Source organism: Mya arenaria, chromosome 13 (assembly GCF_026914265.1).
Source record: "Mya arenaria isolate MELC-2E11 chromosome 13, ASM2691426v1".
Classification (NCBI taxonomy): Eukaryota; Metazoa; Mollusca; class Bivalvia; order Myida; family Myidae; genus Mya; species Mya arenaria.
The window spans coordinates 48,977,012-48,999,723 of record NC_069134.1 but is presented as its reverse complement, the minus strand read 5'-3'; the positions used below and the strand labels follow the sequence as shown (position 1 = coordinate 48,999,723).

The window sequence follows — 22,712 nt, the reverse complement described above, 5'->3', positions numbered from 1 at the left end:
TAGTAGGTGACCCGATATGGGATATACGGGTCCCCGTATATCACTTATCGGGTCACCTACTAACCACGTAACTTATAATGTTATCAATCTCATATTATAAACATACTATAGTACACTTCCTTCTTTAAAAAAACGCCCTTTTTTAAGGATTCCCCCTCGTTAATATGATGCAATATTAGACGATGATTAGGCATTTGGTCTTAATAAAACACTTGGTATTGATTCCTGTTAAAAATTCTGAGACTGCCAATAAACTCCTTTTTAGCTAGCCTATCGCAGCTATTCCAACATTTATCGTTACATGATACTGTTTTATTCTGATGTGGATTGTAAGTGTTGCCTTCTGTATGATTTTTGTTTGTTTGGTTATGATCCTAGTGCATATAAAATGATCACATTATTTTGGCTGCTGGGCTTGTTCCGGTAGTTTCGAATGTATTATTGTGATCCATCTACCACTAAACAGGATTTGAGAATGGTTTCGGCTACTGGACTTGTCCCTGTAGTTTCAATTGTATAAGCGTGATCCTTCTGCCACTACACAAGATTTGAGAATGGTTTTGGCTACTGGACTTGTCCCTTTAGTTTCAATTGTATAAGCGTGATCCTTCTGCCACTAAACAGGATTTGAGAATGGTTTCGGCTACTGGACTTGTCCCTTTAGTTTCAATTGTATAAGCGTGATCCTTCTGCCACTAAACAAGATTTGAGAATGGTTTCGGCTGCTGGGCTTGTCCCTGTAGTTTCAATTGTATAAGCGTGATTTTTCTGCCACTAAACAAGATTATAGTATGGTTTCGGCTACTGGACTTGTCCCTTTAGTTTCAATTGTATAAGCGTGATCCTTCTGCCACTAAACAAGATTTGAGAATGGTTTGGGCTGCTGGGCTTGTCCCTTTAGTTTCAATTGTATAAGCGTGATCCTTCTGCCACTAAACATGATTTGAGTATGGTTTCGGCTACTGGGCTTGTCCCTTTAGTTTCAATTGTATAAGCGTGATCCTTCTGCCACTAAACAAGATTTGAGAATGGTTTGGGCTGCTGGGCTTGTCCCTTTAGTTTCAATTGTATAAGCGTGATCCTTCTGCCACTAAACAAGATTTGAGAATGGTTTGGGCTGCTGGGCTTGTCCCTTTAGTTTCAATTGTATAAGCGTGATCCTTCTGCCACTAAACAGGATTTGAGAATGGTTTGGGCTGCTGGGCTTGTCCCTTTAGTTTCAATTGTATAAGCGTGATCCTTCTGCCACTAAACAGGATTTGAGAATGGTTTTGGCTACTGGACTTGTCCCTGTAGTTTCAATTGTATAAGCGTGATCCATTTGCCACTAAACAGGATTTGAGTATGGTTTAGCCTTCTGGTCTTGTCCTTGTAATTTCCATTGTATTATAGTGATCCTTTTACCACTATACAATATAATACTTTATAGTATGGTTTGGGATACTGGGCTTGTCCCTGCAGGTTCCATTGTATCATTGTGATCCTGATACCACTAAACAAGGTTACAGTATGGTTTTGGCTACTTGGCTTGTACAGTAATCAGCAGGCCATATCTTTTCAAAGAATACCAAATTTATGCGGGGTCACCAGGCAGCAAGATTTAATACATCGCCAATGGCACCAATGTCGCGATGAGATGATATATTCAGTAGCACGATAATGTAACCCATTTATTAATGGGTTAATCTTAAATGTTCTGAAACAGGAAAAATGAAATTTCAGGATTTAAAAAAGTTGCCAAATGGAAAAGATGTTTAAACAACAACTCAATTGTTCCTTTAATACATCAACCTCTGATATGGTTCCTTTTTCCAGACAAATAACATATCTCTGACTCATAATGTCCGTCGTGAATTAGTATTGCGACATAAGAAGACATTCTACAATCATTTTCCCGATTTCATACGACGACGTTTTGAAATGTTACGAATGAATGCAACTAATACACTAGAAGCTAAGCACAAATTGGCAACAGCTGTTGAGGAAATTATGACAAATTTGAAGTGAGAGAAATTAAATATGTTTTTAACACTGCAAGTCTCAATTTATCTTTTAACTGGTTTTAGGAGTTCACACCTACATACAGTTTCAGATTTGCAAACACAGTTGACATTCTTAGGGTAAGAACTGCCACATTATGGCAGGAAATTATCGATGTCAAATAATGAATTCATTTTGCCTATTATAATGACAAAAGTAATATAGATACGGAACATCTGGCGCATAGAAACAACGTTTTCACGTCTACATTGACAAATGTAAGAGATATTTAAAACGATTCAGAAGCACATATTGGGAATTAACGCGTCTGGACTTTTGGCAACAAATAGCCTCCATAAAAAGCACGCAAATGGTCAAACGTGTCTGATCTCACCAAAACAAAACTGATATTGATGCAAAAGTGAAGAAGAAAAAAAGTTTTGACTTTCAACATTAACATTTTCTTTGGAAAAATATCAATTTTTGACGGAATACTCGGATAACGGATTGCTATAGTTCTTATAAAAATGACACGTGTGAAAGGAATACATGCTTTATTGGCGATTTGTGGAGCAAGTTTAGTCCTCATTATCTGTAAATACGAATTCGTCAACAAACAATCAGCTCTTCGTAAGTACCGATTTACAAATATTTCCATAGCCAAGTTATATTATTATTTGTAAAATTCTGCAACACTGGTTTAAGCAATATTTTTCATAAAGAACACTTAAACGATGAATTCATGAAACTCTCAATTGTTTTTCAGTTATTATGCCAACAAAAGAACCAAAAAAGAACTCCGTCTCGACAGTCACAAAACTAGATTTCAATAGTACGAATATGATGCTACATTTTGCATCCCAAGCAAAGAGATACTTTGTTGAAATTGCTCAAGACATGAAAACCACGTCTATGCAGAACTACATGAATAGTACTTTGTCGGACGTAAGCGCCTTATTGGAGTAAGTTTGAGTTAATTACAAACGTTTTTGAAACAATTAACAATGATTTATAACGTAACGGTCTGAAGCATTATTGAGATGAAGCCAGTTATGTTTTGTTAAACAGTATAAAACGCGTACACGTATCAACTCAACTCAACTCAACTCAATATTTTCTCCTATACAGGACAGATTCATTTGCATTGTACTACATTTACAGTAAAACCCCTATATGCGACCGCCCCGTTTTCACGACCAACCCGCCGATGACACCGCAAACACGTTTCAACTGAGATCAACTCAGAATATTTTCTCCTATACAGGACCCAATTTCTCGAAACTTCTTAAGCTTAACAGGCTTAAGATGCTTATTTCAATTAGCCAAAATACATACTTATAGTGATTTTTTATAAATGAAAAATGATTTATTGTGATAATCGTAACGATAATTCCTATCTTAAGTATAAAAACTTTTAAAGGAGCATATAAAACGCAAAATATTGAAAGACAAAAATAGTGGGTTTAGCTTAATCCTGTTATAAGAGACTTTTCATTTACATTGTAATACATTTACATGCATGGTTATAAATTAACATGTTATGGTATATTGAAAATACCAATAATGATAGATAGTGATGAAGCATATACACACATATATAAATTTATCAATAGGCTATAGTAGAATATAATAGTTATTCAATTAAAAGATAATTGTTTGTTCCTGTGGAAAATCGTTTAACAAGTGAAATATCATTATTTGCACTGATAACTCTCTATAACCCAGCGGAAGGCATGTTTGGTATGCCATCATATATTTCAGACCATCAGACCAGATAATCGATGCATTCTGGTGTTCATATCTGAATGTCATTACTATGCCTTATGGCGCATTAATTCGCATGTTATTAAAATCAACTACGAAATAGCATATACACTCGCGGTTTTAGACTGGGGCGCATTCGGTGCGCGCCCCCTCTAAAATTGTTCAAGTTAACATTTGTTTTATGAATAAAGAAAGGTTATGAAAAGAATGCGTTTGGAAGCAATATACCACACTGAAATGACAAAATCTTTCCTTCGAAACGACGTTTAGCCCTATACAGTGTGTGTATACCAAGTGATAAATTGCGTCATAAATGCAACTTTTTGCTTCGAATAAAGACTTTAAACAAAGATAACTTCACCATTTCTTCACCATTTAACATGAAACCTTGCGCAGTCTATGCCGCTTATGGAGACCCGCCTTTGGTCTTTTACCAGAGTTTGAATGAGAGTTTAGTTTTCTTAAAACACTTCGACAAACCTTTCCACAATCCGGCCGTCTGACGGAGCACTGTCAAAACATTATTTTGAAAACAGGTTTGTCGAAGTGTTTGAGGAAACTAATCACCTAATCAAACTCCGGTAATAAAACGAAGGCGGTGCTCTTAAAGCAGCATAGACTGCCCTTTGTTTCATTGAAAATGGTGTAGTAAAAGAAAAGTTATTTTTAATTTAAGTCTTCATTTTAAGCAAATATTGCCTTCCGATGTAGCATATATGACGTAATTTATCACGTGGTATACACACACTGCTATAGTACTAACTAAAATCGTGTGTTGTTTGTAGTCGTTGAGCAAGGGGCATTCGTTCTTTCCTTTAAAGCTGCACTCTCACAGATTCAACGTTTTGACATTTTTTGTCTTGGAACGAGCCAATTTATTCGAAAATACATGAACACCAGTCATATAAGACGGCTGGCAAAATATAAGATCGCAGATTTTTATTTATAAGTTTGAAAATTGATGTTTACTGTTTTTTCTTAAACCGTCAGTAAAGGTCTTAGGCAAAAAAAATAATTAAGAAATTTGGAACGGAAATATAAAAATCTGCGATCTGATATTTTGTCAGCAGTCTTATATCACTGATTTGCAAATATTTTCTCAAAAAAATTGCTCATTCCAAGACAAAAAAATAAAAAAAAGTTGTAAAAACGGTAAATCTGTTAGAGTGCAGCATTGACGCCAATTCCTGAATCAGCCCCTGATCACTGCTTTCTTGGGACAGTGGTAAATTATTTAACAAGATGAATATAAAAGGGAAACATGCGCTCCGCATCAGGATATAGTGTTTATCTATAAGTATCTACAAGGATGAAAAGTCACATTACAAAAAAATGTTTTTATTAGTAATTTCATATATTATATATATTCAATACTGAGTGTTATAAATTAACTTAATCACAGCCTTAAGAAATAAATACTCTGTTTCTTCATTAAAAATACATTTTCTTACAGAACTCATCAGGAATTGTAAGGTTTTCACAACAACAACAACAACAACAACAACAATAATTACCTTTATTTGCCATGGTAACATTTGTTACAACAGACTATAGAATTCGATAAAGCATCGGTAAACAAGATGGTTATAAATATTTCGTAAAAATACATTTGCTAAGATATTTTTATCCAGTTGTATTGTACAACTTTGTATTCAATTCCAGAGTTAAAGAAAATATGTTATATACCTTTGAAGAAATCTTCCCATCTACGCAGATTGATCTTAAACTTCAAGACGTTGTAAAAAGTTCGCCATTTTCTTCATTGGTATGATGCGCGAATTCATATTATATACACCCTTATGTGTTTTAAATTGCTTTCATATTCACAAATAGGAACAAATATATTCAAAATATACCAGAGCATTATTTATCTAAATTAACTCGAGTTTAGAAAACGCTTTTATTGGCATTAATTCTGGACGCATATCGTCGCTAAGTATATCAGTGTGTGTATACCAAGTGATAAATTGCGTCATAAATGCTACGTGGGAAGCAACATTTTGCTTCGAATGAAGACTTTGAACAAAGATAACTTCACTATTTCTTCACCATTTTAAATGAAACTAGCGCAGTCTACGCCGCTTACGGAGCCCCGCATTCGGTCTTTACCAGAGTTTTATTGAGAGTTTAGTGTCTTAAAACACTTTGACAAACCTTTTCACATTACGGCCGTCTGTCGAAGCACTGTCAAAACATTATTATGGAAATTTGGAAACAGGTTTGTCGAAGTGTTTGATTAAACTAATCACCTTATCAAACTTCGACAATAAAACAAAGGCGGGGCACCTTAAGCGGCATAGACTGCCCTTTGTTATATTTAAAACGTTGTAGTAAAAGAAAAGTTATCTTTAATTTAAGTCTTTATTTTTAAGCAAAATGTTGCCTTCCGACGTAGTATATATGACGTAATTTATTACGTGGTATACACACACTGTATATAATCACAGATAAGAAATCAATCAAAAGAAATGAAAACAGAAGTAAGATCTTTATAGGTAATACCACTGGCATCGGATTTTTAAACTCATTTTTTTAATTTAAATAAAAAATGCTTGTAATTCCATACTAAAAATTAAGATGCCAAAAATGTGAAAAGGTATTGAACATATGTTTTCTCTCTTAAATATGAACTTTGTACTGTCTATATATTATCGGGTCCTTAAATTCTTAAGGTTGTTCATCTGTATCAGTTCGTTTGAATTGAGTAATAAGAGGATTAAGCCGCCCGGGTAGCGTGCGTGCGTGCGTGCGTGTGTGTGCACTCAAACTCATATATACTTATTGTTGTTATAGAGAAAGGATCGGTTGCCGATTAACGAGGCAATTCAAAAGGAACTAATACAAAGGTATCGCGACAAAGGATTTGGCCATTTTGCCGAGTTTGTTCTCAAAAGATGTGAAGGTTTGAAGGAACTGTCTGCAAACGATTCTGGGATAATGGAAACGTTATCAAATGTGTGCAAGAAGCTTCTTAAACTGCAGACGTAATATTCTTCTTATCTTCTTAGGGCCATTATAGTATTATGAACGTCGTTTGTTTTCGACAATTATTGTGGTTGCTATGGCTACAAATAAGTGAAAATAATACTTTTGGGAGAATCTTAATATAACTCAAAAAGTATTAAAAAGCTAAAATCATGAAATCTGGTACGTAAAAAGAAGGGCATTTAGGGATTATGCACTTCTTCTTTTGTTGTCAAGTAAACATATTTTAGCAAATGCTAGCAATGCTCGATGGCTTGTTATATCAGTTTTTTGGTTCAAATGTTTGTTCGGTTTCAAATACAAAATAAATGTATTAAAAGTTAGTTTTTATATATATTTAATTTGTAACCATACGACATTGGCAATATATATTATGTCCTTGTATTTAATTTATTTGACATGCTAGTGAACTCGCAAGGGGGGTCCTAGAAGAAAAAATCAGACATCAGACGGGTAACGAATGGAGAATAAAGATGTCACGTGAGCTGCAGAGTGAGGTCCAATATCATCTGAATCAATATAAGGTACACGTTGATAAATTAAGAATATGTACGGTACGTACGGCACTAAGGGGTTGGGTCGTGTGTGTATGTGTGTGTGAGATATTTAATATTGGTTTTAATTTCATCTAACATTGATGTAGCTAATCGGATTGGGCGTTGTAAGTAATTAACCTATACACTGAGTCAATGATATGGTCAACGACCACAAAATTGAATCAAACTGCCTATTGACCACCCCTTGATATTATTCTCTGAATTATATAATTTATTGTATCATTAATGCTGTGAAATGCGTTAATATATATACATATAAGATCACACGAGTTATCCTTTGGGAAATATTTATGCTCAGTAAATTGAATAATTTGGAGGTCACGTATTTTATGCACTCGTATTAACAAATACACACTGCATCTATAGTTTAGACCTTAAAGCCATTTACAATAAATGACTAAAAAGAAATGGTATATACTACATTATAAATATTATATAACCTTATTTTATACATTACATATGGCGTGTAACGTCTCAAACTATATAAAATACTTTCTTTGTTAGTATTTTGAAGAAAAAAACACCTTAAGGCTGATTAAAAGATTAAAGTGACACTCTGATTCAAAATCAATACATACACATGCATAACAAACATAAATATTGACTGATAAACCTTTAACTTCTTACTAAATGATGCATTTATGGAAAATATTAGTTACTTATAACAAGATTGTAACAGTGTATTAAATAGCAGAAAGCGCAAGAATATTAAATGATTGGTGAATGCTAAAAGATTTACTGTGGTCTTCTATAGTATAAGGTAGAAATACCGTGATTTATGCTCATTTAGTTCAAATTCAGCTCGGTATCCTTCATAAGAACAATTTTTTCGACATTTATTCATCCTTTTTGGAATATTAAAACAATATCTTTAATTGTGGTAAATCTTATTTGGGAGTAAGAGTGCATCTTTAAAGAGTTGAATAAAAGATTTATTTCTTTTTTATCATGTCATATTGAACATATTTGAAATATGCAGCAGTGCACTTAACAATTAATAACCATACACACGTATTGTACATACATGGATAAAAGTAGCCTTATCAAAAAAATTGCATGAAAGAGATTGCCCTTAATTGCTAAAATATGAACATTGCAAATTTCTGTTTGTACTGGATACAAAGTAACAACGTATATCTACATCAAATATTTTTATAATTATTTTATATATCCAGTACAAACAGAATATAATTATATGCAAACATTTGATGAGGATTTATTCCATTAACTTACGTTGCCTTTAAGTGATTTTCTTTTCAACCAAAATGAAGGAGCTATTGTACAAATACCCGAACTAATATCGCCTGAAAGTTTTAATAAGTTGATTTGTCCGATTGGAAGAAGTATTTGGTCTTTAGATTTTTCCATTTGAAAAATTCTGATGACTAGTATAATGCGTTCAAGTACATAATAAATTTAAAAAAAAAGTTATATATTTTTGGGGAATCAATATCGACAAAGATTTAATAGCGCTTAAGCGGTGCAAGGGGGCGTTGGCAGTATTGAACTAATTATTCAAGTGCACAATTATTGCACATTTTTAATCAAATCGAGGATGCAGCTTTCATATTAGATTACATTTCAAACATGCATGTTTTCATTCTGTTTGCTTCTAGGAATCTCCCCAATGTAACTCATCTAGAATTTTGACGTGTCTGCATGTGTTCTGGACACCTATAGGAAGTTTTATACACAGAACCCTTAGTTGTTTGGTAGCTGCTCTTTCCTCACAGAGAGCATTGGTCATGGATGCAAAGGACACTACATTTATTCCGACGAATTGGGGAAGTTATATGAATTTAAAACATAGGCATCATTGGCCTTGTTCGATATCAAATTCAATGAATATAAACAATGGTAAGTTTTAATGTTTTATTATTTAACTTCGTTGGAAATAAACTTTGTCTTAAGACTGTGTATTGTCGACAAGTCATTTGTGATATTGTATAGTCATTAGGCTCTTATTGTTTTTTAGAGCTATACGTTAAGTTGGCATTTATAGTAATTACGCTGCTCCAAATGTTACAGATAAACAAACCCATACTATTGGTTAATTGTATATATCTTAAAGTATTGATATTACTTATACCATGAAAAAGCTTGATATAAAAGAGTTGGATTAATTGTACATATCTTTAAGTATTAGTACTTATAATACCAATGAAAGTGTTGAATTAATTGTATATATCTTAAAGTATTGGTACTTCTAATACCAATGAAAGTGTTGAATTAATTGTATACATCTTAAAGTATTGGTACTTCTAATACCAATGAAAGTGTTGATTTAATTGTATACATCTTAAAGTATTGGTACTTTTAATACCAATGAAAGTGTTGGATTAAATATATATATCTTAAAGTATTGGTACTTCTATTACCAACGAAAGAGTTAACCAATGTTACCATATATTCTTACAGGGTTTCGGAATGAACACTCAACTATTGATTTAAATTGTACTTACTATTTGTAGAGAAAGACCTTGCAAAGTATTCTTCATTTGAAGAACTGACGATGCCCGCATCTGGAAATTCAATTACGAATCCAACGGAAATTCCAAATCATTTGGCCAAGAAATTGTTTTCCTTCAACAAACATCCGTCAGCTTGGTGGATAGGAGTAATGGCTGAATACGTCATGCTGGGGAAAGATAAACTTTCGAGAATATTTCAGGACGCAATTCAGACAATGCCGTTCACATCCCCAGTTGTCGGGTACATGTAGCATTTTAACATTATGTGTTCTATATCTGTCTATTAGTAATTATAAATGAGAAATAAATATTGCAAAACACACTTAAAAGAATCGATCTCAGTATAACATAGGTTTAAACAATTCACAGACTTTGTACTTTTTGGAAAACCTAAGCACACAGAGAAAACCAAAAAGAAAATAATGGATATACCAGCTTTGTCAATCCAATTGTATATTGCATTCTAATTTAAACTTAGAATAGTGTTACGACTTTAAAACAAAAAAAAATTGTTATTATACAGCACTTGTCATTCATGTGTCTGTTACCATTTACCATTTGTATTCAATAGTCATGACTGAATTATGTAAACTGACTGTTATAACTGTTGTTAAAGCGGCATTTATATTCAGTAACCGTGTATCACTTATGTTTACTGACTGCTATAAAAGTTGGTTGATAGTACATTTATATTCAGTAACCTTGTATTAATACTGACTGCTATGATATATTCAGTAGTCATGTACCAATTATTAAAACTGACTGCTATAGTATATTCAGTAGCCATGTATCAATCATTAATACTGACTGCTATAAAAGTTTTTAAACTCATTTATATTCAGTAGCCATGTATCAATCATAAATACCGACTGCTATAGTATATTCAGTAGCCTTGTATCGAATATTAATACTGATTGCAATCGTATATTCAGTAGCCATATATCGATTATTATTACTGACTACTATAGTATATTCAGTAGCCATGTTTCTACTATTAATACGGACTGCTATAATATATTCAGTAGCCTTTTATCGATCGACCATTAATACTGACTGCAATAGTATATTCAGTAGCCATATATCTATTATTAATACTGACTGCTATAATATATTCAGTAGCCATATATCAATTATTAATACTGACTGCTATAGTATATTCAGTAGCCATGTATCAATCATTAATACTGACTGCTATAGTACATTCAGTGGCCTTGTATCAATCATTAATACTGACTGCTATAGTACATTCAGTAGCCTTGTATCGATCGACCATCATTAATACTGACTGCAATAGTATATTCAGTAGCCATATATGAATTATTAATACTGACTGCTATAGTAAATTCAGTAGCCTTGTATCGATCGACCATCATTAATACTGACTGCAATAGTATATTCAGTAGCCATATATGAATTATTAATACTGACTGCTATAGTAAATTCAGTAACCATATATCAATTATTAATACTGACTGCAATAGTATATTCAATAGCCTTGTATCAATTATTAATACTGACTGCTATAGTATATTCAGTAGCCATATAATAATTATTAATACTGACTGCTATAGTACATTCAGTAGCCATATATCAATTATTAATACTGAAATCTATAGTATATTCAGTAGCCATATATCAATTATTAATACTGACTGCTATAGTACATTCAGTAGCCATATATCAATTATTAATACTGAATTCTATAGTATATTCAGTAGCCATATATCGATTATTAATACTGACTGCTATAGTATATTCAGTAGCCATGTACCGATTATTAATACTGACTGCTATAGTACATTCAGTAGCCATATATCAATTATTAATACTGAATTCTATAGTATATTCAGTAGCCATATATCAATTCTTAATACTGACTTCTATAGTATATTCAGTAGCCATATATCGGATATTAATACTGACTGCTATAGTAAATTCAGTAGCCATGTATCGATTATTAATACTGACTGCAATAGTACATTCAGTAGCCATATATCAATTATTAATACTGACTGCTATAGTACATTCAGTAGCCATATATCAATTATTAATACTGACTGCTATAGTATATTCAGTAGCCATATATCAATTCTTAATACTGACTTCTATAGTATATTCAGTAGCCATGTATCTTTTATTAATACTGACTGCAATAGTACATTCAGTAGTCGTGTATCAATTATTAATACTGACTGCTATAGTAAATTCAGTAGCCTTGTATCGATCGACCATCATTAATACTGACTTCTATAGTATATTCAGTAGCCATATATGAATTATTAATACTGACTGCTATAGTAAATTCAGTAGCCATATATCAATTCTTAATACTGACTGCAATAGTATATTCAATAGCCTTGTATCAATTATTAATACTGACTGCTATAGTATATTCAGTAGCCATATAATAATTATTAATACTGACTGCTATAGTACATTCAGTAGCCATATATCAATTATTAATACTGAATTCTATAGTATATTCAGTAGCCATATATCGATTATTAATACTGACTGCTATAGTATATTCAGCAGCCATGTACCGATTATTAATACTGACTGCTATAGTACATTCAGTAGCCATATATCAATTATTAATACTGAATTCTATAGTATATTCAGTAGCCATATATCAATTCTTTATACTGACTTCTATAGTATATTCAGTAGCCATATATCGGATATTAATACTGACTGCTATAGTAAATTCAGTAGCCATGTATCGATTATTAATACTGACTGCAATAGTACATTCAGTAGCCATATATCAATTATTAATACTGACTGCTATAGTACATTCAGTAGCCATATATCAATTATTAATACTGACTGCTATAGTATATTCAGTAGCCATATATCAATTCTTAATACTGACTTCTATAGTATATTCAGTAGCCATGTATCTTTTATTAATACTGACTGCAATAGTACATTCAGTAGTCGTGTATCAATTATTAATACTGACTGCTATAGTAAATTCAGTAGCCTTGTATCGATCGACCATCATTAATACTGACTTCTATAGTATATTCAGTAGCCATATATGAATTATTAATACTGACTGCTATAGTAAATTCAGTAGCCATATATCAATTCTTAATACTGACTGCAATAGTATATTCAATAGCCTTGTATCAATTATTAATACTGACTGCTATAGTACATTCAGTAGCCATATATCAATTATTAATACTGACTGCTATAGTACATTCAGTAGCCATATATCAATTATTAATACTGAATTCTATAGTATATTCAGTAGCCATATATCAATTCTTAATACTGACTTCTATAGTATATTCAGTAGCCATATATCGATTATTAATACTGACTGCTATAGTATATTCAGTAGCCATGTATCGATTATTAATACTGACTGGTATAGTACATTCAGTAGCCATTTATCGATTATTAATACTGAATGCTATAGTACATTCAGTAGCCATGTATCGATAAATAATACTGACTGCTAAAGTACATTCAGTAGCCATATATCAATTATTAATACTCACTGCAATAGTATATTCAGTAACCTTGTATCGATTATTAATACTGACTGCTATAATATATTCAGTAGCCATATATCAATCATTAATACTGACTGCAATAGTATATTTAGTAGCCTTGTAACAATTATTAATACTGACTGCTATAGTAGATTCAGTAGCCATATATCAATTATTAATACTGAATTCTATAGTATATTCAGTAGCCATATATCAATTATTAATACTGACTGCTATAGTAAATTCAGTAGCCTTGTATCAATTATTAATACTGACTTCTATAGTATATTCAGTAGCCTTGTATCAATTATTAATACTGACTGCTATAGTAAATTCAGTAGCCATATATCAATTATTAATACTGACTGCTATAGTACATTCAGTAGCCATATATCAATTATTAATAATGAATTCTATAGTATATTCAGTAGCCATATATTAATTATTAATACTGACTGCTATAGTAAATTCAGTAGCCTTGTATCAATTATTAATACTGACTTCTATAGTATATTCAGTAGCCTTGTATCAATTATTAATACTGACTGCTATAGTAAATTCAGTAGCCTTGTATCAATTATTAATACTGACTTCTTTAGTATATTCAGTAGCCATGTATCAATTATTAATACTGACTTCTTTAGTACATTCAGTAGCCATGTATCAATAATTAATACTGATTTCTTTAGTATATTCAGTAGCCATATATCGATTATTAATACTTATTGCTGTAGTACATTCAGTAGCCATATATCAATTATTAATACTGAATTCTATAGTATATTCAGTAGCCATATATCAATTATTAATACTGACTGCTATAGTAAATTCAGTAGCCTTGTATCAATTATTAATACTGACTTCTATAGTATATTCAGTAGCCTTGTATCAATTATTAATACTGACTTCTATAGTAAATTCAGTAGCCTTGTATCAAAAATTAATACTGACTTCTTTAGTATATTCAGTAGCCATGTATCAATCATTAATACTGACTTCTATAGTATATTCAGTAGCCATATATCGATTATTAATACTGATTGCTGTAGTACATTCAGTAGCCATATATCGATTATTAATACTGACTGCTATAGTACATTCAGTAGCCATGTATCAATCATTAATACTGACTTCTTTAGTATATTCAGTAGCCATATATCGATTATTAATACTGACTTCTATAGTATATTCAGTAGCCATGTATTAATTATTAATACTGACTGCTATAGTACATTCAGTAGCCATGTATCAATCATTAATACAGACTTCTTTAGTATATTCAGTAGCCATATATCGATTATTAATACTGATTGCTGTAGTACATTCAGTAGCCATATATCAATTATTAATACTGACTTCTATAGTATATTCAGTAGCCATGTATTAATTATTAATACTGACTGCTATAGTACATTCAGTAGCCATGTATCAATCATTAATACTGACTTCTTTAGTATATTCAGTAGCCATATATCGATTATTAATACTGATTGCTGTAGTACATTCAGTAGCCATATATCAATTATTAATACTGACTTCTATAGTATATTCAGTAGCCATGTATCAATTATTAATACTGACTGCTATAGTATATTCAGTAGCCTTGTATCAATCATTAATACTGACTGCTATCGCATATTCAGTAGCCATGTATCGATTATTAATACTGACTTCTATAGTATATTCAGTAGCCATGTATCAATTATTAATACTGACTGCTATAGTATATTCAGTAGCCATGTATCAATTATTAATACTGACTGCTATTCTATATTTAGTAGCCATGTATCAATCATTAATACTGACTTCTATAGTATATGCAGTAGCCATGTATCAATCATTAATACTGACTTCTTTAGTATATTCAGTAGCCATATATCGATTATTAATACTGACTTCTATAGTATATTCAGTAGCCTTGTATCAATTATTAATACTGACTTCTATAGTATATTCAGTAGCCATGTATCAATCATTAATACTGACTTATATAGTATATTCAGAAGCCATGTATCAATTATTAATACTGACTGCTATAGTATATTCAGTAGCCATATATCGATCATTAATACTGACTGATATAGTATATTCAGAAGCCTTGTATCAATTATTAATACTGACTGCTATAGTATATTCAGTAGCCATCTATCAATCATTAATACTGACTGCTATAGTATATTCAGTAGACATATATCAATCATTAATACTGACTGCTATAGTATATTCAGAAGCCTTGTATCAATTATTAATTCTGACTGCTATAAATGTTCTTTAAATTCATTTATATTCAGTAACCATGTGTCAATTACTAATACTGACTGCTTGAAATATTTGTAAAAAGTACATTTATATTCAATAGCCATGCATCAATTATTAGTACTTACTGTTTTAACTGTTGGTTAAAAGTACATTTATATTCAGTAGTCATATATCATTTATGATTACTGACTGCTATAAATTTTGGTTAAAAGTACATTTATATTCAGTTGCTATGTATCAATTATTAATACTGACTGCTATAACTGTTGGTTAAAAGTACATTTATATTCAGTAGCTATGTATCAATTATTAGTACTGACTGCTAAAACTGTTGGTTAAAAGTACATTTATATTCAGTAGCCATATATCATTTATGAATACTGACTGCTATAAATTTTGGTTAAAAGTACAATTATATTCAGTTGCTATGTCTCAATTATTAATACTGACTACTTTAAATGTTGGTGAAAAGTACATTTATATTCAGTAACCATGTATCAATTATGAATACTGACTGCTAAAACAGTTGGTTAAAAGTACATTTATGTTCAGTAGCCATATATCATTTATGAATACTGACTGCTATTAATTTTGGTTAAAAGTACATTTATATTCAGAAGCCATATATCATTTATGAATACTGACTGCTATAAATTTTGGTTAAAAGTACATTTATATTCAGTAGCTATGTATCAATTATGAATACTGACTGCTAAAACAGTTGGTTAAAAGTACATTTATATTCAGTAGCCATATATCATTTATGAATACTGACTGCTATAAATTTTGGTTAAAAGTACATTTATATTCATCAGCTATGTATGAATTATTAATACTGACTGCTTTAACTGTTGGTTAAAAGAACATTTATATGCAGTTGCTATGTATCAATTATGAATACTGACTGCTATAAATGTTTTTTAAGTCATTTATATTCAGTAACCATGAATCAATTATGAATACTGACTACTTTAAATGTTGGTTAAAAGTACATTTATATTCAGTAGCCATGTATCAATTATGAATACTGACTACTTTAAATGTTGGTTAAAAGTATATTTATATTCAGTAACCATGTATCAATTATGAATACTGACTACTTTAAATGTTGGTTAAAAGTACATTTATATTCAGTAACCATGTATCAATTATGAATACTGACTGCTATAAATGTTGGTTAAAAGTACATTTATATTCAGTAACCATGTATCAATTATGAATACTGACTGCTATAAATGTTGGTTAAAAGTACATTTATATTCAGTAACCATGTATCAATTATGAATACTGACTGCTATAAATGTTGGTTAAAAGTACATTAATTTTGAGTAACCATGTATCAAATATGATTACTGACTGCTATAAATTTTTGTTTAAGGGTGCACGTAAGAAGAACGGACAAGATTGGTCCAGAGGCGAGGTTCCATGCATTAGAAGAGTACATGATCAATGTGGCTGATTGGTTAGTATATTTTAAAGGTCAATGTTTGGATAAGTATGCCTAATGCAAATGAATGAAGTAATTTGCCTTTTTCTTTTGTACGTTAGAGTTCTTTAGTGTTTCGTTTTTATATTGGTTCATACCAATCTCCATAACAACACTTTAAGAACATATATATGTCCAAAAAGATCTTGAACTGCACTTTAATTTATAAAACATATATAGAGCGGTCAAGCTATTTCTGTATAGATTAACACACATTTTTCACAAATTACCCGGTACAATGAAACATGTATAAAGGTATCTATTTCATTAATATGTACTTATTACTAGGTACAGTGATACATATGTGTAGTTGTCTGCCTATGTCAACATATGTTTACAAGCATAGTACACACATCGCCAGGAACGGTGATACATACATGTATATGAAGATGTCTACCTATTTCTGTAGAAATTGACACATTGTAAACACAAATTTCTAGGTTAAATGGTAGATTAAGATGTTCACCTTTTTCTGTAAAAATTGACACCAATTTATCACAAATAACCAGGTACAATGCATACGAGGCAGTTCACGGCCATGTTGAGCGCAAGGTGTATTTGGCGTCGGACAACGTCGAAGTTCTCTTCGAAGCCGAGCAAAAGTTTGTAAAGATTTCAATTGATCCATTGTCTTTTTTGGTTTTGGTCACCCCTTATGTTTTTAATTCTATATGTGTACTAAACCTCTTTACAGATACCCAGAGTATGTGTTTATGTTCAACAAAACCACAACAAAGCATTCCACGAATGTTAAAACTCGAACGTCAAAATTGGCAATGGATGCAATTGTTCGCGACACTGTTTTGTTGTCAAGATGCGACTTTCTCGTGTGTACCATGAGTTCTAATGTAAGTACAATGCATATACTAAATAGATGTGTACTGACATTTAAAATTTCTTGATAATTGTTGGATAAAAGAAAATCGTTAATGAGTGTTTTAATTGCAGTTCTGAGGGGTTGAATAACTTGTCAGTGCAGTGAACGTATGATTTTTTTCTAAAGAAGGACCTATTCCATGTGAACTGAAATGTTAAATCCTAATATATAGCGAAATATATTCTGAAATTCTAGTCAATACGTCATGGCCAATTACACGTTTAGTACATATTATTGACAAATTCATGTGCATTTAATTTCCAAATGCAATGCTTTATCACTTGATTTTGTGTGTTTTGAAATTTTGAACTTATGCGTTTTGTTCTTTCGTGTGTGTTCTGTAAATTTAAAGTGACTTCACACCAGATGCTACAATTGCTAGAAAAATTGAAACACACTGGTGGTTGTTTACCACGTTAAATCCAGTAAGTTTGAAAATAGCGTCGGTATATTTTTTGAAGTCATAAACAGATATTATTTAAACTGGGAAACCATTATGCGCTATTTTAAAACGGCGAAACTCAGATGAGACAGCAACATGATTGTTGCGTTTGTTCTAAAATCATGTAAAATAATTTATTATCAGCCTCCAACTAAGTGACATTTGCAATTATAGGCTTGTGTTCAAGAAATACTGTATTTGCCGATTTTTGGACTATCTGGGGTCTAGTTTCTTTTAAACCACTACAACTCCTAATAAATTCCGTGAGTTCTCGAATTATAAAAAGTAAAAATATTCGATTCAGAATCATGCAAAATACATAAGAATCTGATTTTATATATTATACTATATATCATATATATGTGTGTATATGAATACATCTAAACATGGCATAACAGATATGTCGATTGGCGTACGAACTCATGCACGTACAAACAGGGGATGCTTTCGACAGAGCAGTTTCCGTAGATGTGGACTGGTTTTATTATTTACACTTATCAAGAATATATACTGCTATGATGCCCCATAGTTATCCAGTGCATATGGAAATAAGTTTTAAGGTAAGAAAAAATGTTTAACTTAAAAAGCGAATTCTTAAATTTTCTAAACATTTACTGACCGTTCCGAAACGGCTGCCCAATGTTTACTAATGGCGATATTTTGAGAGTTGTTCCTTGTAACGTTTGTCTCTTTTTTGGTGCTTGTTTATCCTTGACCTTTGTGCATTTAAACATGATTGGCCCTAATTTCTCGAAACTTCTTAAGCTTAACAGGCTTATGTAGCTTATTTGAATTAGCCGAAATACACACTTGAATTTTGATAAATGAAAATGGTTTATTGTGATCATTATAATAATGAATTTACACTCTCAAAGAAGTAAATATTATGCAAATTATTGAAAAACAAAAATAGTGAACTCAGCTTAATCCTGATGTAACTTTAGAAGTTTTGAGAAATTGGGCCTGCTACTGTAGCTTCTATTGTAATTGTGTTTTTCTAATTTGTAAATCACACCACAACAGTGTTTTAATATGCGTGTAATACCGAATTCCACATAGCGGGTACTTTGTTTTTCCGTACAAATGTCTAGCTAATTGCGTAGGTGATCTTCTCATCAAGGGATAACAATGCGTAGGAGATTTGTGCAATGCATGCATCGGAATGATGATCTATTTTGAAAGCGAGACATTTCCGGATAACTCGTTGGTGCAATTCAACTCGTGAAGTTGGAATCGTAAAATAATGAAATCGTTAATTAATCGAGTTGATTTCATTATGTTGCTATCAATAATAATGTTATAATGGTAAAGCCCTATAAAATCAACTAAAGCAGTTTTTTTATATTCAATAACTATCTATAGAGATATGGCGGTATCTCAAACAAGACAACTTGGTTTCAAACCAAAACAGGGTCATGTTCTTTTGTCCTTTACAATGATACCATGACGTGGAAACGGACTCTAGTTTGATTTATACCAACCATAATGTGGACACGGACTATAGTTTAATTCATACCAGCCATTACGTGGAAACGGACCATAGTTTGATTCATACCAGCAATAACATGGAAACGGACTATAGTTTAATTCATACCGGCTCATCGTTATCTTCACTTTTAAGCCAAATTGTTTTCCCTATAGTTTCTTAAGCATTGTGTAAGCATTGTCAAATCTGCCATGAACGGTAAATATCCATAAAATGTTATTCTTCAATTTTAGGTCGGTGACGTCATCATAACAAACACCTTCAAGCAGAGTCAAGTTCAAGAAAAGGGGTTTATTATAGGAAAGAATAGAAGAACCGGACAGACGGGATTAGTGCCAAAATATAAAATTGTTGAAGTCTTTATACAAAAACAATACACGCATCAATAAATGTTGCCATGGAGATTTTCAATGTTGGATGTTAAAAGTTAAATCACTGACTTTTCGTTCCCGTGCTTACCTTTGCTCACAACATGGATAATATTCAACAAAATTAATATGACAAAGACTTGTGTTTTCTTGTATATTTATTTATCTATTGGAATTTACTAATCATCGATCCGTTTACAAAAGAAGCAATGACTTATTCCGGACAGGGACAAAAAGACCTCGCTTGAAAATACAAAAGTGTGTGAAGTCGATATCAAAATCACAATGTTAAATATTACATTTTTATCAAGACAATGATTACAAGTATTTTAATTAAAATGAAATATCTTATTTGTTTAATATTTTAAAGCTGCACTCTCACAGATTTACCATTCTTACAACTTTTTTTTATTTTTTTTTGTATTGAAAAAAGCACATTTTTGCGAATATATCAGCAAACTAATGATACAAGATTGCAGAAAACAATCAGATTGTAGATTATTATATTTCCGTTCGAAAATTAATGTTTTATAGCTTTAACCGTAACTAACGGTTTAAGAAAAATGCATAAAACATATTTTTTTTAACCTAAATATAAACATCTCCGATCTGATTTTCAATATAGCATTATCATGTTAATGTATAACCATGCATGTAAATTTGTTACAATTTAAATGAATATGTTCTGTATAGGAGAAAATATTCTGAGTTGGGTTTAGTTGACACGTGTACGCGTTTTATGCTGTTTAACAATACATCATTGGCTTTATCCCAATAACGCTTTCACTGGCACCGGAGTTTCAAACTCAATTATGTTTTAAATAAAAAAATCTTATAATTTTAACCACAAAAATTACAATGCCAGACATGTGAAAAGTTATTGATTTTTTTCTCATAAATATCCACTTTCTACTGTCTATAATCGAAAAGACAGTACAAAGTGCATATTTATTGGGGGAAAAAATGAAAATGTGTTCACATTTCTGGCATTGTCGTTTTTAGTTTGGAATTACAATTTTGTTTTGATTTTTTGAGGAATTTTTTTTTAGTTAAAATCCAGTGCCATTGAACGCTTCTTATTGTATCGTTATGAATCACTATTAATTGATTCAAAAATCTTAGGAATTAACTTCATCTTACTTCAATAAGGCGCTTACGTGAATTTAACGTCAAGTGTTCTTTACGAAAAATAAAGCTTACACGAGGGCTGCGGAAATTTACAATAAAAATATAACTGGGCTTTGTTAATATTTGTTAATTGGTACTTACCAAGATCTAATTGATTGTTAACGAATTCGTTATATGTCTTTGGGGTTTACTCGGGGTTTGTGTTTGAACTTTTGGCTGCTGGTCTTGTTTCTGTGTTTTTTTTTCACATGGGTATTTACAGATAATGAGGACTACACTTGCTCCACAAATCTCCAATAAAGCCTTATTCTTTTCACACGTGTCATTTTCTAAAAAAATATATAAATCTATTACTAAAGTAATCAGTCAAAAAATGATATTTTTCAACTTTACAGATAATGTTTTATGTTGAAAGTCAAAACATTTTTTCTGCTAAACTTTTGCATCAATAACAAGTTTGTATTGGAGAAATCGTTGGAGAATATAATGCCCATAGCCGTTATGGCAGGCCTCCAAGTTCATTCAAATATTAGATTTTCCTCATTTTACTACCTATCCGATTAAAAAACGTACATTTGATTTTTATCGTCTTGGAAAGCCTGTCACGGTTTCTTCAATATATTTATTTTGCAGAGGTATTTAGTTAAGTGCCTGGAAATTGTTTTGACTTTGAATAGTGTTAACCAAAATACACTGAACACCTCATAACGGTTTGTGCATAACAGCACACGTACACTGGAAGAAGTGTTAACCAAAATACACTGAACACCTCATAACGGTTTGTGCATTACAGCACACGTACGCCCTTGAAGACACGCCATTTAAAAAAAAAACGAATCCACAGAAACATTCAAGCAAACTAAAACATGTCATGATATTAGCTTGACCGACATAATTCTAACATAATTCTTGAAACTGATGAAAGGTTGACTTTTATTGCGCCCTCACCCCCAACATTTGTAACATACTAGACATTGCTTTGAAGTGTATAATTGTATTAATAATTAAGATCTCAAGATTTAAGTCATTAAGTTTTACTGTTAAATTGAAATTACTATGCGATTTTCTTGCATCGTATTTAAATGTAATGATTTCTGACATAGTAAACCGTTCAAATACATCTGAGTTTTTTCGATGGAAAATGACTGAGGTTTTCCGAATGATAACAATGTATTGTAAAAATTGCGCCCTATTCCTACGAAACTCAAAAGCGCCACCACTACTCCACAGCCCCATAAATAGAGCTACAGTGCAACCAATAATTAATATGTGCAAAGTTCTTTTTTAAGAAGAACGTGTAATAAGTAGATGTGTGCCGGCTAATTACCATACACAACAGATATATTTGCATGCACCGTAACTTTCGTACGTTCTGTCTATGTACCGACGAATATTCGAAAAGC

The 22,712-nt window shown here is 31.5% G+C and overlaps 1 protein-coding gene across 1 annotated transcript; it reads left to right on the top strand.

Annotated features, from left to right (window-relative positions):
• Nucleotides 1-1,978: 1,978 nt before the first annotated feature.
• LOC128213261 (alpha-(1,6)-fucosyltransferase-like) lies at nucleotides 1,979-21,623 on the top strand. Its single transcript, XM_052918846.1, has 12 exons — nucleotides 1,979-2,610; nucleotides 2,747-2,942; nucleotides 5,407-5,509; nucleotides 6,538-6,728; nucleotides 7,136-7,253; nucleotides 8,903-9,143; nucleotides 9,758-9,998; nucleotides 16,901-16,984; nucleotides 17,518-17,610; nucleotides 17,703-17,856; nucleotides 18,726-18,887; nucleotides 20,047-21,623. The coding sequence occupies exons 1-12, from the start codon at nucleotides 2,508-2,510 to the stop codon at nucleotides 20,200-20,202; spliced, it is 1,842 nt and encodes a 613-aa protein (XP_052774806.1). The 5' UTR covers nucleotides 1,979-2,507; the 3' UTR covers nucleotides 20,203-21,623.
• Nucleotides 21,624-22,712: the final 1,089 nt, after the last annotated feature.